Source organism: Ambystoma mexicanum, chromosome 5p (assembly GCF_040938575.1).
Source record: "Ambystoma mexicanum isolate Mex_15411 chromosome 5p, UKY_AmexF1_1, whole genome shotgun sequence".
Taxonomy (NCBI): domain Eukaryota; kingdom Metazoa; phylum Chordata; class Amphibia; order Caudata; family Ambystomatidae; genus Ambystoma; species Ambystoma mexicanum.
The window spans coordinates 1,339,337,787-1,339,362,315 of NC_090930.1; the positions used below are offsets into that span (position 1 = coordinate 1,339,337,787).

The 24,529-nt window shown below is 43.8% G+C and overlaps 1 protein-coding gene across 2 annotated transcripts in view; it reads right to left on the reverse strand.

The window, feature by feature from the left end:
- SEMA5A (semaphorin 5A) overlaps nt 1-24,529 on the reverse strand; it is a 2,281,219-nt gene that overhangs the window by 113,021 nt on the left and 2,143,669 nt on the right. For both annotated transcript variants that reach the window (XM_069613729.1, XM_069613730.1), the window contains one exon: nt 16,991-17,146. In XM_069613729.1, coding sequence (XP_069469830.1) covers nt 16,991-17,146 — 156 coding nt within the window. The remainder of the gene's footprint in view (nt 1-16,990; nt 17,147-24,529) is intronic.

Here is a 24,529-nt window from a genome sequence, read left to right on the forward strand (position 1 = left end):
AATGGTCCATTATTACTGCTGTTCCCGCTCCCCCCTCAGGTAACTCCATCACACTTGCACAATTGGTGTTATATCCCACGTCCACCTCTCCTTTATGCTGGTAACATACTTTGGGCGCAGTCAATGGTAATATAGTTATCGGGTCTTCATCTTCTTCTACCCACGTGAGCATTGGTACGTACTTGATCCATGTCGTCCAACATCGATGATTGTGTGTCTCGATGGTTGAGATAGTTTCTTTTGTTACCATGTTGCTGCCAACCACTCCTATCTCCCAGCTGGTACCCAGGAACACCTTTCCTGTTATCGTCAGTAATGGCCTCTCCCAGCATCCTTGTTTACCCGGAACTTCCGTGGCGTACCAATCACATGGTAGATACTGCAGTGTTACCTTCTTTGTTTCTCCTTTTTCAGGGCCACTTGTTATGTATCTGAATGCTTCAGCATGTAAACTGGTCTTGTGATAACTCAGATAGGTCTTGAGGAAGTTGTTTTCATATGGGTATGAGTCTCGTGTTTTCCATGTCATGTGCACTACTGTTCCTTGGAATCTTCCTTTCGTTTGGAACAGGGCCAAATATATTATGCACTGTGCTGTTTTTTCATCTATTTCTGTGGCAACAAATGTTCGTGAAGCGCTCATGGCGTATGGTATTAATGAGCAAACGTAACAGCTATCCTCAGTTGTCTGCTTACCAATGCGGGTCATGTGCTGGTACCATATGTTGTTTGTGACGTGTGCTGAATCTTGTACATAATTATCAATACCTTTATTGTCTGAGTATGTGCTGCGTTTAACTTTATTTCGCTTTTGTTCATTGTTACTGTTACCACCTGACGTAACACCTGTTGCAGCAGGGAGGTGGGGTACATTAGGTTTGGGTGCAGCAAAAAAACTCATAGCATAGCTGTACTGCCATACAGAGGCAGCCAAAACTCCGGTGATCATAAAAATCCCTATTATTTTTATTACATATGCTAACCTCACCGACATTTTTGCTCTTACCTTGCTGCAGTCCTGGCAGCGTATTCTTGCGACGTTAAAGTTGCCCGCCTAAAAATTCTCAAAAAGTGCTTGTTATTAAATGTTAGTTTTGTTTCATTAAGCTCTCCCTATCAAATAGTCATTCAGTGCCCAGGTGAAGAGTTGCTCCCACGCTACTCTAAGTGATCGGTCTCTCAAGACCGGCAAGTATGGGCGGAGGTGGGGCATGTAATTTTCTATGGCCAGGAGGAAGGCCGTGTAGTATACACGTACCCTTTTCTTTTTTAAGTATGTTGGCCTTTTTATTTCGTATACAAATTGGTGTGACAATTCTTCTGGGTAACTATCGTCTGGCAGCACCATCTACGCCTGCACACTGAATTTGTTAGATAACTTTTCTTAACAATACAATATTACGCAGCTCCTGTATGTGCGAGAGAAAAAGAGAACATTCACGTGTTTACATGTGTATTGGTGCAAGCGAAGTCCTTAGTTTTTATTACAATTGTATTTAGTAGTCAATGGGGGGGGGGTTTGCTCAGATGGCGGGAGCAGTTTTACTCTTTGAACGTGTGACCATGGGGTGGGCAGTGTGGGGATCGCCCCCTTCTTCGTCCGTTATTCTCTCCGAGGGAACAATTGGGTCGTTGTCTGTGGTTGTGTTTTCTTCCGCTGCCGGGGATGTTGTTGGCGTTTTTCCAATGGACCTGTCGTTGGCGCTGGGGCGGGTCTGCAGTTTGTAGATTTTTACATCATGCAGGTGGTTCCACGCACGCTTATCCTTTAGTTTTACTGCTCTTGTTGATACGTCCTCTACTAAATGGGGGCCAGTGAACCTCTGCTGGTTCCACCTTCTATTAAAATTTCGAAGTAGTACGTGGTCACCTTTGGCAAGTTGGCACAAGTTCTCCTTTCCCAATTCTGTATTTTCGTCTATTTCTTGGTTGCTGGTGGACCCGCCCCGTGTGCGCTCGAGCTGTTGAGACACAAACACAACGCTAGTAATCAAAGAAGACACATATTGATACATTTCATCACCTAACACATTCGCAGAACTTTCTTGGTCGGTGAATGCCCTTGACGTTGGTGTTAGGGGAAGGCGCATTTGGCGTCCAGTAACCACTTCGTGTGGGGTGAGGTGGTGGTCGGACCCTGGCCTGTTTCTAAGTTCGAACAGTGCTAACGGAAGGCAATACAACCAACTTTTCTTTGTTGTTTGCTGTATTTTAGCAATTGCCTCCTTCAATAGGCCATTCAGGCGTTCACATACACCATTGGCCTGTGGGTGGTACGCACATGCAAATTTGTGTTTAATGTTCAGTAGGGATGTGATATGCTGGAACATTTCATTTGCGAAATGGGGTCCGTTGTCTGATCTTAACACCTCGCACACTCCCCACCTGGGGAATACCTCCCTTACTATAAATTTGGCTGCTCTAAACGCATCAGGGTGTGAACAGGGCCCTGCTTCGATCCACCTAGAAAATGGGCATACTACTACTATCATGTATCTATTGCCTTGACAAATGTTGATCATATCAACATAGTCAATGTGGAGGTGCCGAAAAGGTCCTTCTGGTCGGGGTATGGTACCTCTTATCACCTTTAAAGTATGACCGGCCGTGAACTGTTGACATGTAAGGCAATTGCTGATAAAATTTGACACATGGGATGTTAACTCGGGACAGAACCAATCTTCTCTAATTCGTGCTGCTATTATTTCTTTGCCTGTATGGGCAGGGTGATGTAATTGGTTCAAGGCGGTATTTAACAATGCCAATGGTATTACAACTTTCCCAGTGCCACCCTGGCGCCATAATCTCCTTTTCTTCCGGTGTTTCCCCCATAGTGAACATTCCATTTGGTCCTGGTCTAGACCCCTGGAACATCCTCCATAAGTTAAACACCTCCACATGGTTTGCCAACTTCTTCCCCTTGTATGTATTGTGCAGATGGTTTAATAGTGAATGTTGGGCATATGGGTCAAAGCTACCATTAGGCGGCCATGGTGTCAACATTTTGTTGTCCGTCCCCTGGGTCCACTCTATGCTTTACTTAATTAACTTCTCCCTATGTGGTGGCAGTGTGGTGCATATATGTTGTAGTGGGGTAGTGAGGGTATTCCCCCACCCTCCCAACCCTCTCCCGTATGACATACTAGCGCACCCTTTCTTACCCTTCCCCTTGCTACCAGTTTGCAACATACAACCTTTTATTGCTTACCTTGCCCCGCAAGTGTGGGGACTTACGACAATCCTTTGACAAATTATGCAATGATAATAATCACAAAAAAAAAAAATTATAAAACAAATATATTTATGATGTTATATTATATTCCTTCCCCTACGGCCCCCTGCGGCCGAAGCGCACGCAGCCCCCTGCAGCTGCGTACCCCTTACGACGATCTTACACAGTCGTCCTTTTTCCCCGTTCTCCTCCCACCTTTACACTTGCCGTGGCCGGCGTTCTCCGTGCGCAGCCACGCCCCCTTCCCCTTCTCCTCTTTGATCCACTCGTTTATCGTTTATCTCCGTGTCCGCTCCTTTATCATGTTTCTCTTCCCCACCAATGTCAAACCCAAAGCTTCTTGTGTTCACGATATCTTACTAAATCCCTACTGGTGACGTCACCTATTTCTTCGAACTACTGGTATATTCGTGTTATGTTCTTTAAATTCAAAATACACTTGCAATCTACCCCGCTAACCCTACAGCTGTCTTCCTGTCTCTCCTGGAACAAGGTAATCTCATCAATACTATAACCGGACTGCGCACGCTGCGTCGCCTCGCGTGTGATACGCCCCTCAACAGGAGGGCTTAACCAGCCAATTATCTTCCGTTTTGGGCAACTACGTAACTAGCCACCGCCCACAGGGAAACGTCATCTACCTATCGAGTTTCTTGCTCGAACAATAGGGAACCTCATCTACCTATCGAGTTTCTTGCTCGAACAATAGGGAACCTCATCTACTCATTGAATGATAAATGTCAAATCGTAGGAAACCACACACACCCACCCTCACACGTAGTCGCGATTTAGGCCAATCAGTGTCTTTCGAGCGGCTGCACGTGATGTTTTCGTGCCCCGCCCCCCTCTTTCGCGTAACGTTAGCCGCCTTCTCTCGCACTCAATTCACTACCATTCATTCCATTATCATCACTCAATTAAACCTTCACCCCACCTTTTTACAATACCTCCCTCCTCCCTTATTTACTTCCGCCCCCTCCCTCACAATTTCGCATTGCTTGTTGTGCGTGTCATGCTCACCAAGTTCCCTCGATGCAGGGCCGCTCGACTGCGTGCACCCCTCCAAGCGGCTCGCCACCTCCCCTCGTCTGGACCACGTCTGGACACTCGCCGACCGCGGGCGGGATACTTCTCAACCGGCTCCCGAGGGCCAATATCCGGATTGCGCTGTCCGGTCCTCTCGCAGCTCCGCGATGGTCCTGTAGTCCTCAGAAGGGGGCAACGGCAGAGGGGGCCGCGCCGCCGGGCCTCCCCGCAACGGGAGTGCCTGGAAAAATAAAAAATAAAAGTCGATCTTAAACAGATCTCAGCAGTGCTTCAAACTTGTCGGGGGGGATTCTGCCGGGGTCGGCCGGGCCGTCCGCAGACCTCCGGGCAGGGAGGCCCCAACTCCTCCCGTGTATATCTCGGATCGAGACAGAGTATGAGGCACACACAAGGAGCAAGGCAACTTCTGTCGTTTATTATGCAAACGGCAGGGATGGGTCAAGGAGCGTACGCGTTCGTCCTGACACACACACAATAGTGGGGCTCGCAGGCCCTTTTTACTACATTATGACGCGCTACTTGCGTCATTCCAAAAAGTTACCAAAAGAACCTATCGCCACTCTTGATTGGTTGCTCGAGTGGTGGGGTTAGTATAGTACGCCTATAGAGAATGATATTAGTGGTTAAGATGTAGTCAGGTGGTATATCTGGGTTGTCCCTACAATTAGATACATAAGAATTGTTACATGAAGACCCCTGAGGATTGGCTAACGTTACTGACGTCTGAGATAGGAACCTCATGTTCTGATTGGTGCATCCGTGAGCTCCCCAGCCTGGGACCACCGTTGTTCCCAGCACACGGTGCACCTGTGGTTGCAACAGTGTTTCAGTATGGGTACGTGCAGGCAATGTGAGGATTTATTCATAGGTGGGAGACTGACCGTTCCCACTGTAGCAGGTGTCCATTGAGCCTTTCAAGTGTGTCGGCCTGCGTCTCGTAGCGAGGTACCCAGACGCCTTTTCTCTCCTGGGTTTTGGCATCTCGTCAGGTTCGGCTTGGTCACGTGGGGAGGGACCGTGTTTGAGGCATAATTCTGCACAATTAATATTGTTTTTCCACTGTATGTCTGGTTTAATTTGCAGATATGATTTTAACATTGGTACGTGGAGTGCGAGGTTGCAACATCGTGCCTTTGAAGATTTGTTTCTTGACTGTGGGTTTGCAACATTACGACCTTGGCTAGTTGCTCCACTGGGTTCTTTCTGCAGGCTCAGCAACCTGACTTTTGCTTTGTTAATGTCCACGGGAACTCTTGCTTGGGGCCTACTTGGGCCTGGTGCACGAGTAATCCATTTAGTGCATGGATGCTTTAGGTTATAGTGGCATACAGTTTCATGGCCAGTATCGTGTTTCCATTATATCTCTCATGATGGTAACGGGTTTCAAGAGAAGCGTGAGCAAGCGTTATAAATGAGCTCATGGTGCGTCTTGCGTTTCTGCATTCTGAAAGCCTATGTAAAAATAATAAAGATGCACGTCCGTGAATAAGCCTGTCGCCTACGTCAGAGCACTGAGTATGTTCTTCGTGTAGATTGGTGTGGAAATGTTCAGTGTGTATAATAGTTCAGCGGTGCTTCCCGTTATCTAGGTCGTCATGGCATCTCTAACGATGTGTAGATTTCAGTCTAGTTGGTCCGTGCCGCAGGTGTCGGCATGGCCAGTGCGGGCTGTTGGGCAGGCAGATGGACACATCCGTATGTTTCTGTACCAGGGTATTTGGTCATCTGGTAAATGGGCAAACTCTTCTCGTGGCGGGTGTCTGGGCCGCGACCCTCTAGGCCAAGCGCGAGAGGTGAAGGACGGGAGTCTGGTTTTCCATTCTCCCACTTCACTAGGAATCCACCTAGACTCTGCCCTCTCCTTCCATAAACAGGTTAGTTCCATGGCCACCTCCACAGCCTGCACATGTGAGCTCATAAGAGCAGCCAAACCTTTCCTATCCACTCATAACTGCATTACCTTAGCCAGAGCCCTTGTATTATCAAAACTGGACTATTGTAATGCCCTCTACATAGGAGCCAACAAACAGGTAACCAATAAAATCCAGACCCTACAAAACAATGCTCTCAGAGCAGCACTCAGCATCCCCAAGAGAGAACACATCTCTAACATAAGGAGAACTCACAATTGGCTTACCACCACCGACAAAATCCTGCTCAAAGTAGCCTCCTTAACACACAAATGCCTCAATAATGCAGCCTCCCGCTACTTAGCCGACAGAATAAAAAGATACGCCCCTAACGGGCCCATCAGATCCACCAATGCTTACTTACTTACAGTTCCCAGATTCAATCGAACCAAAATGGGCGGCAACATCTTCCAAGTGAAAGCAGCCCAACACTGGAACTCTTTACCACCCTCCCTTAGGACACCTCAAACCTATCCCCACTTTAGGCGTAGCTACATTCAGTGGTTAAAGAATAATGACCAATAACTGACCTCGACTTTACTAATCATGTAACAAACACTTGTGTATAGGCGCGTTATAAATGCCATATCATATCATATACCTGTAAACTGTATATTACTGCATCCATCGCAACTGTATCAACCTATGTACACACTGTGAATTACTGTACAGCACTGTAACCAAACTGAGAATAACCTTGCTGCTCCTGCGCCCTCATACCTTCGGGTCTGGCACACTATATAAATGAACAAACATAAACATAAACATTTATTCATTATTTTGTATTCTCATTGTTTTTCATTGTTTGTTAAATTTGTGTGATCTGTTTATTCATGTGTTTTACTATCAAGATTGTTCATTTATTGTCTATTTTCCGTTTGTGCATTTTCTGAGTTGAATGAATGCTGAATCTTTTTGAGCGATTGTACTGGAAGTTTTTTTGATTTTGACCCATTGTATCAGATGTCCTTTTTAAATTACAAATTATTATGATTTTGTGTTTTTTATTCAATGAAACATAGAATTTATTCCAACACAAGTTTTTCTCTTACTTACCTCTCTAGATTATATTTTGGTTTCCCAGGGTAACTAAATTTGGGTATCTTTGATACCAATTATGAATGAGAATTCAAAATTAGGATTAAGGTCCCAATTCACTTTATACAGCTTTTTTGGATTCCTGTTTTTACATCATAGACCCCCACCATAGCTGTACCACCTTTGGGGCAATCCCCTCCTTTAGTTAGAGTTTGCTTAACAGCACATATCTAAAGCTCGGTAATAAACTGCGTGTCTGACGGGGGTGCCATCAGCTCGCCGGAGCTTTCATGCCAAACCCCAGGTGACCATGACCTGGGCTTGCTTCTGTAAGAAGCTCCTGTTAGAACAGAACCCAGCCCAAGAAACAGCACCTGAAGGGGGCAGAAGACTGCCAGTGGCCGCTCCTGCTTTAATGATGGCGTTTTAAGGGCATTTTAAGGGCATCTATGTTCTGGAAATAACAAACACATCTAGCCAATGTAGTTCCACCAATACACATATATATGTATACACCCACAGACCAGTTAAAGTGAGTCTGCACCCTGGGGGTGGGTGCACACACCACTGCTTGTGTAGTGTTGTGCATGCAAGGTTAGGGTACCAAGTTTGACATTTGTGTTGGGGGGTGGTCTTATGGTAGAACGCCCAAGGGAGTCGTTTTATGGGGCCGCCCAAGGGAATGTTGGCGGAAGGCCGGCTCCAATCTCACTTCGGGCCCCATGATTAGTACTTTTACATCTATTTCTTTGGTGCGTGCAGCGTGCGATTAAAACTTTAGAGCTATCTTTTGGTGGTAGCATCAATGCACATATTCTTTTTAATCAGGGAATGGCTAGCTGTTGGAGACAAGGGAGTTGGGCTTAGTTTTCTCACACAAGGAAGTTCCTGTTGCGCAGGTGATTGTGGAGGCAGTCCTTATGCCCCACTCCCTGCTAAGAATACTTAGAATGAAAGGCCCTCCCGCGGGGCTTAGATCATTATCACTCTAGTGGTCTAGTGGTATCTAGTGGTTCTGCCCTTGAGTTCAAATTGTTACTGAGCTGTGCTTGTGGCATTTTGTTTTGACCTGGAAAGCCTTTTGACCTGGGAAGTGGTAACATTTTTACGTGAAATGTGCCTTCTGAAGTGAGACGACAAATTGAAGGATTTTATACTCTGAACTACTTTTCTTTTTCTTAATTTTCTTCTGTTTTCTTTTCTTCTTTTCTCTTGTTTTATACAATGATGATATATGTAATTTAATATGTACTGCTATTTTAACTTTGTGAAAAGTCGAGTTCTTTGACTTAAACACAATAAATAAATTTTAAAAAAAAGCAAAGTCCCTAAGGTGTCTCCTGTCCCCACCCAGATTTTATGCGTCTCCTACGCCACTGCCGCCGCCCAAAGACTCGGAGCACATATGTGTGCATGCGCTGTCTTTGCTTACACCCTGCGTGGGAACATGTTTACTCGGCACGTACACTGGCCAGATTCACTCTGGCTGTAAAAATGAAAAATGCACTGAAGCACTGTGTTTATTAATTGTGCATTTTATTTTAGTTCCGTTATTACGTAGGTGCCCAATTAACTAGGTAAGTCAGTTATGGGAAACGTGTGGGCGGGGGGCGAATTCTGATTCCCTGCCACTAGCAGTCAAAACGTTGATATGTGGACATGTAGCTCGTTCCAGACGAATTCAATTTGTTAAAAGATCTGCCCCTTTCCAATGCAATGGTAACAATCTCCTCCCTATGTGGGCACGCGCTCCCGGCTCTAATGACCAGGCAGCCCGCCATTTTGAGGGGAGGGATTCTGCTGACAATCCCCACTGCAAGGCTATTTTTCAAGACTCTCGAGCCAGGTGGGACATTTCTTTCGAAAGAAATTGAGAAAACAACACTTAAATCAATATCCGCGAGGCACATAACGAAGTGAAACGCTGCCGGCGTGTTCCTGCGCAAGGTGTGAGTGATTGATATGTGCTAGGTTCCTTCCTTTCTCCACCGTTGCATCGTTATCTCTGCCAGCATCTCGCATTATTGGGTCGTTTACCAGCATGGAAACATAGTGAAGGTTTTTGCAGCCTTCGTATTTCTAAAAAAAATTATGCAGGATAGACACAAAAAATCATAGTGAAAAAGATGGAAAATGAAAGTAAATACAAAATGCATCGGTAAAACGTGTAGAAATATAATGTGCAACGTGTACATGATATAAAACAGAAATGTGACCATCTATCCATAACTCCATGCATTATGCTATAACTTACAGTTCCCATTAGGGAGTAGACTGGGCTCCAAGCACCGCACTTGACCACAACAGTGAACGCATGAGCACTCCCAAGGCCAAATTCAGTCAGGTCGGTTTCCACCACATGTTCTCCACAACGACAAGGGCAACAACATATTCTTTGAGCAGAGGCACATTCAGGGACTTGGACAACCATAACACAGACGTTGCATTAGGCGCTGTCTCGTCTGTGCACTACAGCCAAACAAAAGAGGTGATGGCTGCAGTGCTTAATTTGGAAAGAAATAAGTGCCAGGGCCCATATTTTTTCCAGTATATCCGTGCCACGCCAAGGGTAAGCATGCTACCACCACCCATTGGTGTTTCCTACCAACTTGCTGGGGATGATGGGTGCACAAGGCAGGGCATATGTTGATATACAAATAGAAATCAACGTAACATAAAAGAACATAACTGTCAGACTTTGCCCGTGGAGTCTATGGAAGACTTGGCGTTTATGGTCCCCGGTCTAGTCCTCACCTAAAATGGCGGTCTAAGCTATAAATTATGACAACAGCCCCTCTTCGGCGCGTTGTATCTGTTCTCTGCTGAACGCCTTCAACACTGTGTGCTACTAGTGCTTTCTGAATCCCCCTCTTCAGCTCGTATCTGATCCCTGCTGAACGCCTTCAACGCTGTGTGCTACTAGTGCTTTTCTGAATTGGATTACGTTCCAAATTTTCCTCATTTGCCTTCCTCCATTGTTTTTTCCTTTCTGTCCGCTCGACTATAATATATTCTCTCGTTCTTCCCCACTCAACGCTGTCGGCATCCTCTACTTTTTCCTACTTGCATTTTCGCTGGCATTTTCGGTCAGGTTCTGAATTCCACCTTTCTTACTATCATCTAGCCTTTTCCTGGCAGCTCGTTCAGTTGGACATCACCCCCTTTGCTTTAGGTTCCGTTCACGTTCAGGTAGCAGCTCTGGTCTACCGCTTATTCTTCCCCTTCGGTCTTCAAACCACGGTAGGTGATTTCCTGTTTTCTCTCGGGTTTTGGGTGTTTATATTCTCCACTTACCTCTCCACACTGCTTCCGGTTTCAATCTTTCTCTCCAGTTCAAGTCGCTTCTATCTTCCTCTTGTACTTCTCCGTCCTTTTTGTTTGCACTTTTCTCTACGGTGGAGTTTGCCTTAGTTTAGTCTCCCTATTCCGGATCCTGTTTCTCCATACTGGACTTCGGATCCCTTCTCAAGCCTGCAGTTTACCCTGCCTTCCTGGATTGTTTTCAAGACACTTGGCAAGAACTGTGAAAGACCAGCTGAACCGTCCTCATTGCAGATTACCAAAGGTTTTTTGTTGCCCAAGAGGCTTTTTCCGTGGAACATTGGGGGTTTAGCTCCTCGGGGTTCACCTTTGATAGGTTACACTTCCTGTCAAGGTGGCCTCTGGGGCAGCTAGACCCTACTTACACAACAAGAAAAAGAAGTTAAAGAAAAGACAGTCTGCAGAAGACTGGAAGTTGCGCAGGAAGACCCCTACCAGTTCCAAGGACAGTTCATCCGAAAGTAGAGGTGAGGAGGAGGTTGGGGAGGTCGGACCTTCATCTGACAATAACATACGAGTAGGGTCTTCAAATGTTACATCAAATGTTTAACTGCTTCTGTAAACAAATCGTCCACATTTTCTTCTGATTCTGTAGGTGGCAAGTGAAACATTTTGATTGTCTGCAGAAAATTGAGTGCTTTCTTCCTATAGTCGAATGATGAACAACTGCAGACATGATGATTACTGAACAGATGAACTTGCCTGTGAAACACTGCACAAGGTCTTCCTAGGCCTGCACTCACCACTGTGACTTATCCTCAGCAGTAGCATTTTCTCTGGCCTGGCCCCTGTGGTGGCGGCATGGCTCGAAGGTTTAGATGTAATCATAAACTCTGGCATTGTTCTAGGCAACCCCCCAGGCCACTGTTCTTCACCTGCCAAGCCATTAAAAAAGGGGAAAGACCATATGCAAATCAGGCTTGATCCCACCCCAAAAGGGGCTTTCCAGCCCAAACTGCTTGTTAACATCCTTTATGCACCAAACCACAAGCATCCCCAGACATGTTTCGGCACTAGCCAGATTGGCACATGATTTGAAATTCTTTGTTCTATCACAGCTTTGTTGTTATGTCACCTATTGACAGAACCTTAATGGGTTTGCATGAGAAGACTGAGGTAAGGTCGTTCATGGATGGTGGCAACCCTCACATCTGCAGAGCCCCTCAGGGATCCCCTGCCAAGCACACCTAAAACAGACTAGTTGGCACCTGAGATGAGGTCTGATGGATTCAGCTCACTCCCAGAGTAAAGATCATTCACTGCCACCTCACCTTCAAAGCCGGCATCTCCAAGAAACCAGAAACAGCCTAAGACTAGCTCAAACGTCCCCATCAACTTTACCCCTTCCTCTCAGCATCAGACATTCCACCTGTCTTACAAGCCCAGATCTTTTCCACTTGGACAGTGGAAACACCATCCCTTCATACATCACTGCATCCCTTCTGGCTGCACTGTCAAGGGTATTGACCCATGTTGAATCCTTAGACTGGGTAGATGTGGGGATGAGCTGTCGCCGCCCATTATTCTATCCCAGAACAAACTAAATCCTTAGACTGGGTAGATGTAGGGATGAGCTGTCGCCGCCCATTATTCTATCCCAGAACAAACTAAATCAATAGACTGGGTGGATGTGGGGATGAGCTGTCGCCGTCCACATTCACGCCAGAATCCAGATGAACTGCGCAGTTGGCACAAGACCACTCCAAAGATACAACCTTCTTGTGGGGGGTTCCACATCACCACTCTACTGTAAGGGTGCCATCAAAACAATGTTAAGCAAGGGTCCTATACTATCAAGCAAAAGACCACTCTATTGAAATGCAGTAATTCAAGACAGATCCCAAAAATGGATGCAATACCGGTACTCACCACTATCAGAAAGCCGGCGTTTTAAAACCACCAGACTTTTGTGTAAAACTGAACAGAGGAATCCAAACCAGGCCAAGGAAAGACTTGCTAAGAGGTGGATACAATGTAAAACTATATTCTGAAATGACTTGAAGGAAGTAATTATTTAATGTATATGTAAAAAATGTAAGTTTTGATTTAAACTGGGAACTAAGGTGACATTTAGCTGAATTCTGCCTGACAACAACCCCCGACAGGAGTTGAAACTTGATCAAACTGCATTCCCAGGCCTGGCTGCCTCCTGCTTCCCCACCAAAAGGAGATGACACCTCTCTGATTAGATTGGGGGAGGGGCACCTGCAGGAGGTTGATCAAAGCCTTGTCCTGGACTCAGGCAAATGTTATATTGGGGGGGCCGTAAAGTGGCTTCCTCTTGGGAGAAGTGGGAGGAGAAGTGCCTCTGGGAGCCACCCGAGCTGGAGGCGGGGACAGACAGAAGCTTCCCCCATGTGCTTTGGAACCTAAACCACACCCATCTGGGCCAGAGCATAATTTTAAAAAAAGATGGATAATTCATAGTACGGACTTGTCAGAATTATATAAGTAATATCATTATTCTGGTGATTTTTCTGTGCACGTTTTAAGAGGTGTTAGGACCCTGTGGTGTATTCTGGGGGGTTGCTGGCGGAAAATAGGGTTTTAATCCAAATGTCTGCATGTTAAAAATCTGACACTTCATCAATTAATGTCCATACTCCTTGCACACATTTGTGTAATTTTTGGTAAATGTCCGATATTGGTAAACCAGTCAAAAAGCGCAAAATGTCATTTTTTAATGCAAGCCCCCAGGAAGATCAGAGGCAGACAAGCATGGACCATAAGGAATATATAATGTGTACATGTAATTTCAACAAATTGTGTATCTAGGAAACATGTATTTGGATCAGAAATAGTTTTGTGGGCAAATTGACAAGGGGTGGATCCTCTGACCATAAATCTACCTCATCACTCTGACTCACAACTCAGTTCCCCCAATCAAGGGAAAGAGGAGAATTGGGCCAATGACAAGTAGAGAGGGGCAGGCTCAGTTATGCCACACACACCCACTTCCAAAACACATAAAAAGAGACTGCTGGGACAGGTAGAGAGATTCATTTTCCATTTCTGCGGAGTATTTTGACGGCCGAAATCCCATCCAGACAGAGACCAGAACCAGGGATCCATAGACTACAGAACTTTTAACCTAGAAGGCCCACTGTAAGCAAAAGTATTCTCAGCAGGCCTTCAGAATCCAGCAAACCTAACCAAACTATTCAACAGCCGGGCGAGCTGTTTGAATTCTTTGCCAAGAACTTTTGCCGGAACCGCAGACCAGACCCAGATCGCTGTGAGCAGAACCGGTGCCTGATTGACCTGCCGAGCAGAGAGAACCGCCGCTGGACGTGTTGACCAGATCCGTGACGAGGCCTATTTCAAATTTATATTGTGAGTACCTAGCAGAACTGTGCAGAACCAATCTCTTAGTTAAAATAATCTAATTCAAACTATTTTAACTTAATTAGAACTGCCTCCTAGAAAGCTGTCATCTGTCATTCTAAAGCTGCACAACTGTCACCTGTCATTTTAAAGCTGAAAGCTGTCAACTGTCATTCTGAAACTGTGATTCATTTCTGAAAAACTACCTTCACAAAATCGTCTGTATCTCCAGAACCGTTTGTCCTAGGAATGTGGTGTAGCTTTCATTTTAAAGCTGTGATTCTAGGCTTTCCAACGAACCTAGAACCGACTTCCTACTCCCTACTCCCTTTTCCGCAATCGCGATTTACGCACTCGCGAAGTTTACCGCGATTTGCGATTTGGCTGAATTTCTCCACTTGTCAAAATAGCAGCTCCATTCTTTCCTTTGTTAAAATCTGTTTGCAACCTGGTAATAACTCATAGAGCATTGCTAAAGTGAGCCTGAACTAATACCAACAAGCATCTCTCATTCACCCTGAATCTCTAGAGGGAATTAAAATCAGTTAGCACATTTTCCCATCCATTGCCATCACATTTAAAAGCATTTTGGGCCTGTGTTTCAAACTTCTACCTGTTTCCTCTAAGCTTGCTGGGGGGGAACTGAATTTCGTATTGTATTTGATTGCATTCCTGAGAACTGTGTGCTCCTCTTTCCATCTCCTTCCATTTCTTATATTGCATAGGGGGTGGGGGGTGAATTGCCAGAGAAAAAGTGATTATCTTATCTTTTGCTAAAATCATATCAAGTATTTCTGTACTGCATTTTATTCCTCATTGCTTTTCCCTTGAAACCATAAAAGTATTTTTGCTACCTTATCCATCCTGTACTAACTCCTCATTGATTGTAAAGAAGTGTGCTCGTGCCAGATTACCCATTGTTGATCAACATTATATCCATAAGTGTGATATCAATTATTAATTTATTATAAAAGTGTGATATATATCTTGTTAATTTTTCAAATAAACCTTTTAATTTGCAAAACAAACCTACTTCTTGGCTCAGTGGGGTCAGGGGGATTCTAAGAGGGGGGTGTTATATAAGGGTTGTCATCCAGAGTACATGAACTGGACCTAAAAATATATCAATAAGGGTTTCCCTCAGCATCTCAGACTAGGCATTGACTTAGCTGTAGTGTTGAAGTGAGGCCGCTTAACAGCACGAAAATCAATCCGACATTTTGCATTACTGCTCATCACAACAAATAAATCAAAATACTCGAACCGTGTCCTGCCTATCCTCAATGGACTGCACTGGCTACCCATCTAAGCCTGCATCTCTTTTAAGACATCCTGCATAACATACAAGGCAGTAACAACCAATGGTCTCTCCTGTCTGGCGGAAAAAAAATGTATCACCTCCAGAGGCCAATGAGACACAAGGAGCCACTCCGTCTCCACCTGCACCATGCTGCATTTGTTGTTACAGCTTGATTGTTGACACATGACCATGAAACCTACTAGTATTGTTTTGGTATAATAATCCTGTGGGACCTCAAAAATATAAATAAAACAATTTAAGGTGGCAGGCCCCCTCCTTAATGAATTCACATGAAAGAGATAGCAATTGTATAGTAATTCACTCCTTACCAAAAAGCAAAATAAATGAAACTGCAAGAATTAGGGTTCATCAAAAAACCTAAATAATTCCTGACTCTCTATGAACTCCATTCAGTTTAGTTGAGTGCTGCAATGATGTGCCCCTGTGTAGCGTCCATCGCGGACCTCTCAAAATATAGAACAATGGTATTTTTTAAAACAGGAAAACAAATAGGATTTAATGTATCACATTTCTTAATTTGCTGTAAAATCATTTCTTGTCTCAAAGAGTAACCCCTCACCTGCCTTTTCCTATTCAACATAAAAATCTGAGGTTTATTGTAGGCACCTAGGATCCCAACATGCTGCCAAAATCATAAAACATAGATCAGCATGTTAAGGCATAGGCCTAAACATCTGTGGTCACTGGCAAGGACCGAGGTTCATACGCTGGCTGGACTGGGCCCTTCATCCTTTCTAGATTGATGAATTGGGTGCTGGTAAATTGAGTCATAGAAACACCTACCATTACAGTGCTTAGAGGCGGCGTAATTTGGCATACAGCACCATATACAAAGCCTACAAAGACTCTGCATGCACGCACTACCAAATAAATAAATAAAAACGGATATTAGTCTGGATCCTTATAGATGGGAAAAGGCATGGCTAGGGCAGCATACAATGCTGTGAGAGTAAGACTAGAGAACATCCAAGCATGGAGAGAATTTGAAGCTGGGGAAAGCATGTTGGGCTAGAATGGTCAGGGAGGACTAGGAGGGCCAGGCAATGTAATTGTCATGGTGGGTGGTGGCGTGGTAGCATGTCAGGCTGAGAAGGTATCTTAGCATTGGAGACAGAAGGCCTGTGGAAGCATGCAGTTCTGCTGGAACCTGTGGTGCTCAGGGAAGGGGACATCAGACGCCAGGCCCATCTGAGGATTGGGGGTACTCAAGGGCATCCAGAGGTTTGGAGTAAATAAGGATTGCTGACATAAGCCACTGCGGTTGCATCCAGGGTGGGAGGATGTAGAGTGAAGGGCATTTAAGGTTGGCAGGCACCTACATGTGCTTCAGATATACATGGACAGAGGGCATGCATGGTTAGGTGCATCTATGAATTTCTGGTACTTGGGGCATCTGGAAATAGGACCTATACAGGTTTGGGGGACAAGTAGGCCTGAGGGTTTACATGAAATTGGCACCATGCACAGCTGGAGGGCATCTGTGGTAGTGGTCCTCTTTTCTATTCTATTACTCCATGATAACAGATTGAATAAGGCGTTTCCCTTCCCCTACCATTCACATTAATAAATACAATCAGAAATGTCTAAAGTATATACAGTCACCTGTCAGTGGCCACCGCAGCATGATATTAGGGAGCTTCCACAGATTTGTGGCCATGCCTCCGAAAAACCTGTGACTGCCCTGATCGGAAATAAGATTCTTCTCCTGCGTTATGCATCTTGCAGACCTACGTTGGGAGCTATTATGTAATGTATATCCATAAAATGCTGATCTTTTCTATTCGGTGTACATCTTACCTGGAATGAAATTTGACTCAGATATGCAGGCTCTGCTTTCAGTGCTGTTTCCAGAGCACTGGTTCCCGACGGGGAAGAGGATATTACAGTGTCGAAGACGGAACTGAGTCCCAGATGAATCACATTCCGTCCATTCAGTCCAGTCGGACCAACTATCTGCGTCATGCAAGAAAAGGGGAGAAGATGAAGATGGAAATTAAGCCAGAGCTTCACATCAGTTTGTGCTTTGCCATACAGTAATCAAGCTTTATCTGCCCTTTCAAAAACAGAGCTCTACAATCTGTGACTCTTCAGATGTGTTGGGCTGCGACACCCGGGATCCCTCACCGGTACAACGTCCTTTCATTGTGGGATGAAAGGATGCTGGGTTTTTCTCTGTTGTTATTTCAACGAGAAAACTCATAGAATTTTGTAGGGAGGTTACAAAATTATATAGATAGGGTATGGGTGTTAGGGAATAGTTAAATAATTAAAGGGGATGGAGGTTGAGGGGAACCCCCCAAAAATACAAAAAAGCCATGAGTTTTCACATTGAAATATCCACGGAGAAAAACCCATCGTTGTTTCATCCCGTGATGAAATGACATGGAACCCCCTCACCATCGTCTATGCTGGCTAAAGCTGAAGCCAAAGGTCACATACCCATGTCCTAAGAACACTAACGTCACCTATTCATATATACTTGAACCAGTCCAACTGAGCCTTCATGTTAGTTGAATTGTTTTAGAGACGTAGTAAGTACTAGGAAACATTCTAAGTGATTTAAAAGTGGTGTCATTGTAATGGTCCATGGTCCTCAAGACAACCTTCTTCCATCTCCTGTCGCACAGACCGTGATCACAAGATGTGAAACTCTTCACAGGTCATTTTGTTTTATCAGCATTCAGAAAGTAAGCGAAGTTGAAGCACATCTGGAGTGGGATCAGGTTGGGAGTGGGAGAGGGGTGCGAAACTCCAATACATTGAAAATTAATATAAACACAATGAAGACGAGCTCACTCAGCGCACCACCCAGCTGAAGGAATATCTTGCACGATGACAGTTAACCCTCCAGCATGGGTTCGAACTGCACATCGAAAGTTTGAATATCATCATGGACAGCTCGACTGTTGGTCCTTCTGAGGTCGATACATATTTGATAATAGTAGCAACTATTTTGTCAGAGCTTAGAATGGGGAGCAATCCAGCATCAAGCAATTTATTAAAAATGGCTCTACAGGTTTTGAAAGACTTGTGTTAAGTGTTTGAAGTCAGGTCTTGCACTTTTGGTCGACCTGATTTAGACACGTGTATTTGTATTGAGCCCCAAACCTTTCCAGCTCCCTAACCCACTAACCCAATCCCGCCCCCCCCGCCACACCCACCTACTCTCCTACCCTCTCATACACATATACAGGTATTTGTAATTGGTCAATTGGACCAAAATTGCATGACCACACTTTAGAATTTCAAAATAATTCTTTTAAAACACAGCAAACCAGTTAAAACATGATATTGTAAGTGTTCTCATTTATCACATCAGAAAGTGGAAAGGTGTTCTCAGAAAACAATCACATTTATGGCAAATAGCATACAAAACACACGTTTCAATGTGCAAAGTCCATTAAAACTACGGGCATCAAGCAAATCTATACATTAAGCAACACGAGCAATTTCCTCACATCCTACCTCAAATGTCAAATCTGTACAAAATCTGTAAAACGTCCCACTGAAATGCGTGGATTCTGTAAACTGTTCACTCATTCTGAAATGTGTCATAAGAATCATGCTCCCAGTTGGTCAAACATCATCTTATTTTAAAGAGCATTTTGTTAGACTCAGCTTGCAGTTCTCAGAAATATCTTTTACAATGTTTTATTGAACTCAATGTTCTTTTGTTTCCACCCATCAAAGAGATCATCCTTAGAAGCAAAGCACGTTTTTTTTACAGTGCTCTGAAAACATTCAAGTAGAAAACAATAAAGCTCAGGTTGAAAAGGTTGCACTCTTTGGTGAAGACAATTGACAGGTGCAGTTGACAGTAGAAATGTTTGGCTCATCAATGAAGCTGTAGGGTGTATTGTAGGGGTTAAGCTGATTGAAGACAATCCTGTTGATAAAAAATAGAAATAGTGCTTCTTGCTTCTGAAATTTGTTTGCTGTTTATTCTTGGACATCATTCTATTGTATTAAAATGTTTGTGAGCCTCATAAGCCGCGGCATGCCACCATTATTCATTCTAATCGGGAGATGTTACTTCAGTCCTGTTTCAACTTTACATTCTGGGATTTATAATCCTGGATTTTTAATGGGGAAATCCAGGACTATGTGTCCCAGAATACAAAGGTAAAACCTGGACTGAATGAGGTTGGCATCATGGAAGGAGACACAGGCAACAGATTCAAAGTTCAACAATCTTTTATTAAAGAAAATGTCAGGATGGATTAAGGCCTAACTTTATAATAAAGTGGGATTTCTCTGACTAAAGAAACTAAGGAACATCAATGTCAGTAAATTCAACATAAAAATCTGTTTGTGTCCAAATCCTATACTTGCCCTCACAACTAACACCAAATAATGTGTATGGACATCAACTATAACTCAAATTAGTACCCGGCGCAGGCTTTCTGTTGCTCGCAAACAAACCGATTGGTTCGTTTGCGAGCCTTACCTGATGGTAAGCCCTTTCACACTTTTGCGTGACCCTCAAGCCGCCTTTTTATTCCGGCCACCATGGAAAGTGAGAAAAGACAACGCATAGTCCCTTCCCCCTCTCCTATGGAGGCCATTATTTTTGTTTACATTTTTTTCAATGTACTTCAATGGCCACCATGGAAGCGGAGAAGGGACTATGCGTATTGGCCCTTTACAGACCAGTTAAAATGATGGTTAAAACAACAGTAACTCATTAAAACATCTCTATTCCTAATCCATTGATTTCTGTAGTATTTCATTTTAACTTGGGGTTTGCAACTAGCTCCTCTACAGAGGACTCTAACCTTTCCAACAAGCCGTTACATTTATTTTGCCATTTCAAAAGGGCCCTGCTTGATCCCACATTCAATTCTTCCTTCAAGATGCTTGGGGAGGTGACAGGATTAAGGTGTATGTTTGTAATACCCTCCACTCTACAAAAATGTGCAGGCGATGTAAACCTGATTAATTCCTGATTCCGGCCATTGGTACTGAACTATGCAGGCACAGCACCTTTCTGCATAACATTGCCTCTAGTTTGTAAAAGGGAGTTTCTATTTTAAAATGTTCAGCACCAAAAATCTATTTAGAGAGTATTTCTTGCCTATATAGCTTAATCATAGGCAAAACTGAAAATCTACCAAATTTATAATCACATTTGGACAACTGAGAGGCAGGTGCTAGGAATATTATTTTTTTGCACTTATATGTTGTCTGCTTCATTACACTTGAGTATATAAAACTTCCCGGATATTGAAAACAATTGACAACTTCTAAAATTTGCTGTGATATGCTTCATTTAAACATGTTCCACTTCGGTTTCTCTGCAATCAAAATACATTTTGGGGATTTTGCGATGTTAAGATTAACCTCCAGATTTAAGAAAAAGTACATGCATACTGTTAAGAGCTTGTTGCAGACCAATCAGTGTCATATCACAGATAATTGTGTCGTCAGCGTAATTTAGATATTGTATTCGAGTTTGTGCTGTAAACAGTGGGTTGGTCAGAGTTAAATCCCAGCATGAGCCCATGTCTTTCATATACAAATTTAATAGAAAAGAGGCCAGGACACACCCTTGGCGAAGGCCACGATTTGTGTTTATCCACTTGGTGCATGTTCCCTGATTGTCAAGCCTCACTTTTGTTTTTGTATCCTTATCTAAGGCAAGTGATGCACTAATCAGGGCGATTGGGCAACCACATTTATGAATTTCTTCCCAAAGGATTGCTCGATTTATGCAATCAAAGGCCTTGCTTATATCTAGGAGGGCAAGGTTTACTGGCCTTCCATGTTCCCTCGTCTGTATGTCCAACAAAGAGACTACAAAACTGTTAATTGCTGTGTCAACTCCTTTCATAAATCCTGCTTGATAAATATCCAAATTGTTTGTTTTTAGAGCACAGGTATGCAATTCATTTAGTAACATTTTTGCAAATATGTTATTAGTTGCGTACAGTAATGATATTGGTCTATAGTTCAGAGGGGAGAATCTACATTTCCCCCTCCGCCCTTTGAACACTAAAATCAGATTTGCCAACATCCAGGACAGTAGAATCTCTTGGGTCACTAAAATGTTACCATGCAGTGCAGAAAGGACATTAGACCATGAGAGATTGTCAGATTTTAGTATCATAGTTGACACACTGTCAGGGCCTGGTGCATTTGATTTTTGACAATGTTTAATTAAGTTTACAATATCGACCCTGTCCCAGTTAATGGCACCAGACCAGCCATGACAACTTTATCCGATTGGCTCTTCCAGTTCATCAACAGTATATAATTCCTTAAAATGATTAATCTGAACCTCCTCTGTTACCGGTTTAGTTTGAAGAAAGGAATCATTTTCTTCTGATCAGATGCCAAAATGTATGCAAACGATTTCCCAAGATACAACTCAACATCCTTTCTGCATCATTAATAAGTATCACAATAGCGTGGCTTTGTTACCAAAGGCATGCTTGTGGGGTTGATCGGTTACCCTTTTTATCAAGCTCTTAGGGGACGTCAATTCACCCAGGATGGATCGAATAATAGGTTCGAATTCCATGGGGTTACATAGTGCGTTGACTGTATTATTATGTTCGGCCATAATTAACCAATTGTATGAAGTTGCAATCGTTGGATGCCACCTTACACTGTGATTCCTTGGGTTAATCTCTGCATTTAGATCCACTACTGCATTTGTTTTAAAATCTGGTCATTGGTGCCGCATATACCACGATACAGTGATCATTTGAGGTTGAACGTGATATTTCTAATGTTCCTCACCTGACTTGTAGATCCGAGGAAACAAAAAACGTAGTCGAGGGTTAGATCTCCACTGTTTATTATACCAAGTGAATTTTGGAGGAATATCTCCCTGCACAGTACCATTAAGGGGAGCCAGGTCCCATGCCTCTAGCTCTTGTCTTAATAATTGACCTCTAGCTTGTTTTTTACTGGAGACACTTACCCTGTCGGGCTTACAATACCACTGGTCATCCAGACACTCTGAATTGAAATCTCCTAATATTATTCTATATGCTCCCTCTTCATGGCTTTCTCCTCACATTAAATACGAAAATTCTGCTTAAAAGTCATCTATCGAGGCACAACTAGGATTGAAATACATATTAAACAGAAGACATTTTTCTGGTCTTTTTGACTCTGAGTCTCTCCATGTTAACATAGAAACATGTATATCACTCCTCTCAGTTACAATATGTCTCCCCGCCAAGCCCTGACTGCGTTTCAAGGCTGTAAGCAGACCTCCATATGGGCAATCTCTTAAACCTCTCTTAGCTTTATTAAAATACACCTCGTAGCCATCCATTATGGGTGGGTCCATCATAAGGGTTTCCTGTAAGCAGACAATGGTAAAGGATTCAAGAATTCCTTTATTTTGTATTATATTGGAGAAACCCCTTGAGTTCCAAGACAGTGGGCCTGATCACGACCTCGGCGGTAACCCTTAAATCCGGCGGTAGCGCTATTACCGCCGGATTTAAGGGTCCGCCGAATCAGGGCTTCGGCGGATTTCGCCCCAGCTCTTGGCTGGGGGGAAATCCGACAAAAATTCACGCTATTACCGCCGGCGGTAAGAGCGCAAATTTTCCCCATTGAGCCCAATGGAGAATGGGGCATTCCCGAATGGGCTCAATGGGGAATGGGGACTTGCAAGTCCGCCCAACTCGTGATCCCGCGCTATTAGCGCCGGGGGCTATGGCGGTCGCGCTAATAGCCCCCGCGCTAATAGTGTTAGCGTTACTGCCGAGGTCGCGATCAGGCCCAGTATCTGGACTAAAGAGTCTCATGCATATTGCTCATGATCTTGTGGCATTCTATGTAAAGTGTCAACAATATAAGGCCAGTCATAGCTGCCCTCTCTTGCTGTTTCATTAGTTTTGGCTTTTTCCCAATTATTTGGTTGCCTCATCTCATTAGACAACCTAATCATCAGATGCTTTTAGCTACCTCCTCTTCAAACTTTACCTTGGGGCACAAGTTAGAAGGCTTGGGGCACACCAAGGGTACATTTTCAAACACCTCATACCCCAGGGATAATAACTATTCACATTCAGCAAAGATCGCATTCTTTATTATCTGTAAACACAAATAGACTTTTACCACATCCACACAATCTTCATACACAAACTCAACCTGCTAGATGTCATTAGAGTTTACCAAGCGCAGGCTTGGGACGTCAAAGAACAGGAACAGAACATATTGGCAATTGAAAGGGTTCCTTTCTAATCTTTCAAAAAGGCGATACAAATACAGGTAGGAAAATGCCCCATCCCTCTTCCCAAAACCCTTTCCTACTTCTTTAGCACTGCCTCTTACCTTCCTTATCAGCTGACTTTTTTCTTCTATTTTAGCTGTCTTATCCAGCGGGTCGAGTATTACCCTAGTATATAAGTTTGTTATAGGGCCCGCCTCCTCTCCTCTAGGGTCCAAAAATTCGATACACTTTGCGTGGCTCTGCTGAGACTTCCTGTCTTTGTTTGTATGGAATTGCAGTGGGGCGTAGGACACTCTTTAGTTTTGGTTTGGGGCATAGGTCATTTAAGGCCTGGCATTTCCCCATGTCCACCTTGACCCAATTGTCCTGTTTTCTTTCCTTGAACACTTTTTCTCTACTATAGTCCAATTCATGGGCCTCATCAAAACTCGGGTACACAGAAATTCTGCTCAGGTCCACAGAGCCATAACCCCCTACCACAGGGTTCATGTATTGTGCGATAACTCCTTGGCCTTTTATCATACAACCAGAGTTAATGGTTTCCTTTGCCTGGCTAAATCCTTGATCTTTTATTTTCAGCCTCAAAGGAGACTTCTCTGGTCTAGTTAAGATCACCTGTTTCCCAATCATTTCATCCACCTTTGATCTTAATTGATGCAATCATTTCCGTGACCCATTATTCTGTTGCTTACTTGGTGATTTATAATGTGTTGGTTTTCTTTGAGTCTTACCCTTTTCCTGGTTGGTTGTTGATTTCTGTACTGTGATTGGGGGTTCTATCATGCTGCTGTTTAGAATTGATAGAATACGCTCCCCCTCTGCCACAATATTCCCTACACCCAGGATAGATACTGTTGGGAGGGTCGCTTTTCTAGGTGCGTCTTGTGCCATAGTACATTTCATTCTAACTGGTATGCGCTGGGTCAACTAACACACTTCCATCTGGCAAATGGGCAGCAAGCCAGTCAATGACCTCCAATGGAAACTTTCTGGCTGTACACTAGTCTTGCTTTATTTCTGGGCTCCCACTACTTGAAAAACCTGTTGGGCAAGCCTTTCCCTCCTCACCTGATTTCTTTGACTAAAAGTTGTAGCAGTAATAAATCCCTCAATAAAGTTTACTGTGGCACTTAGCTCTTTCA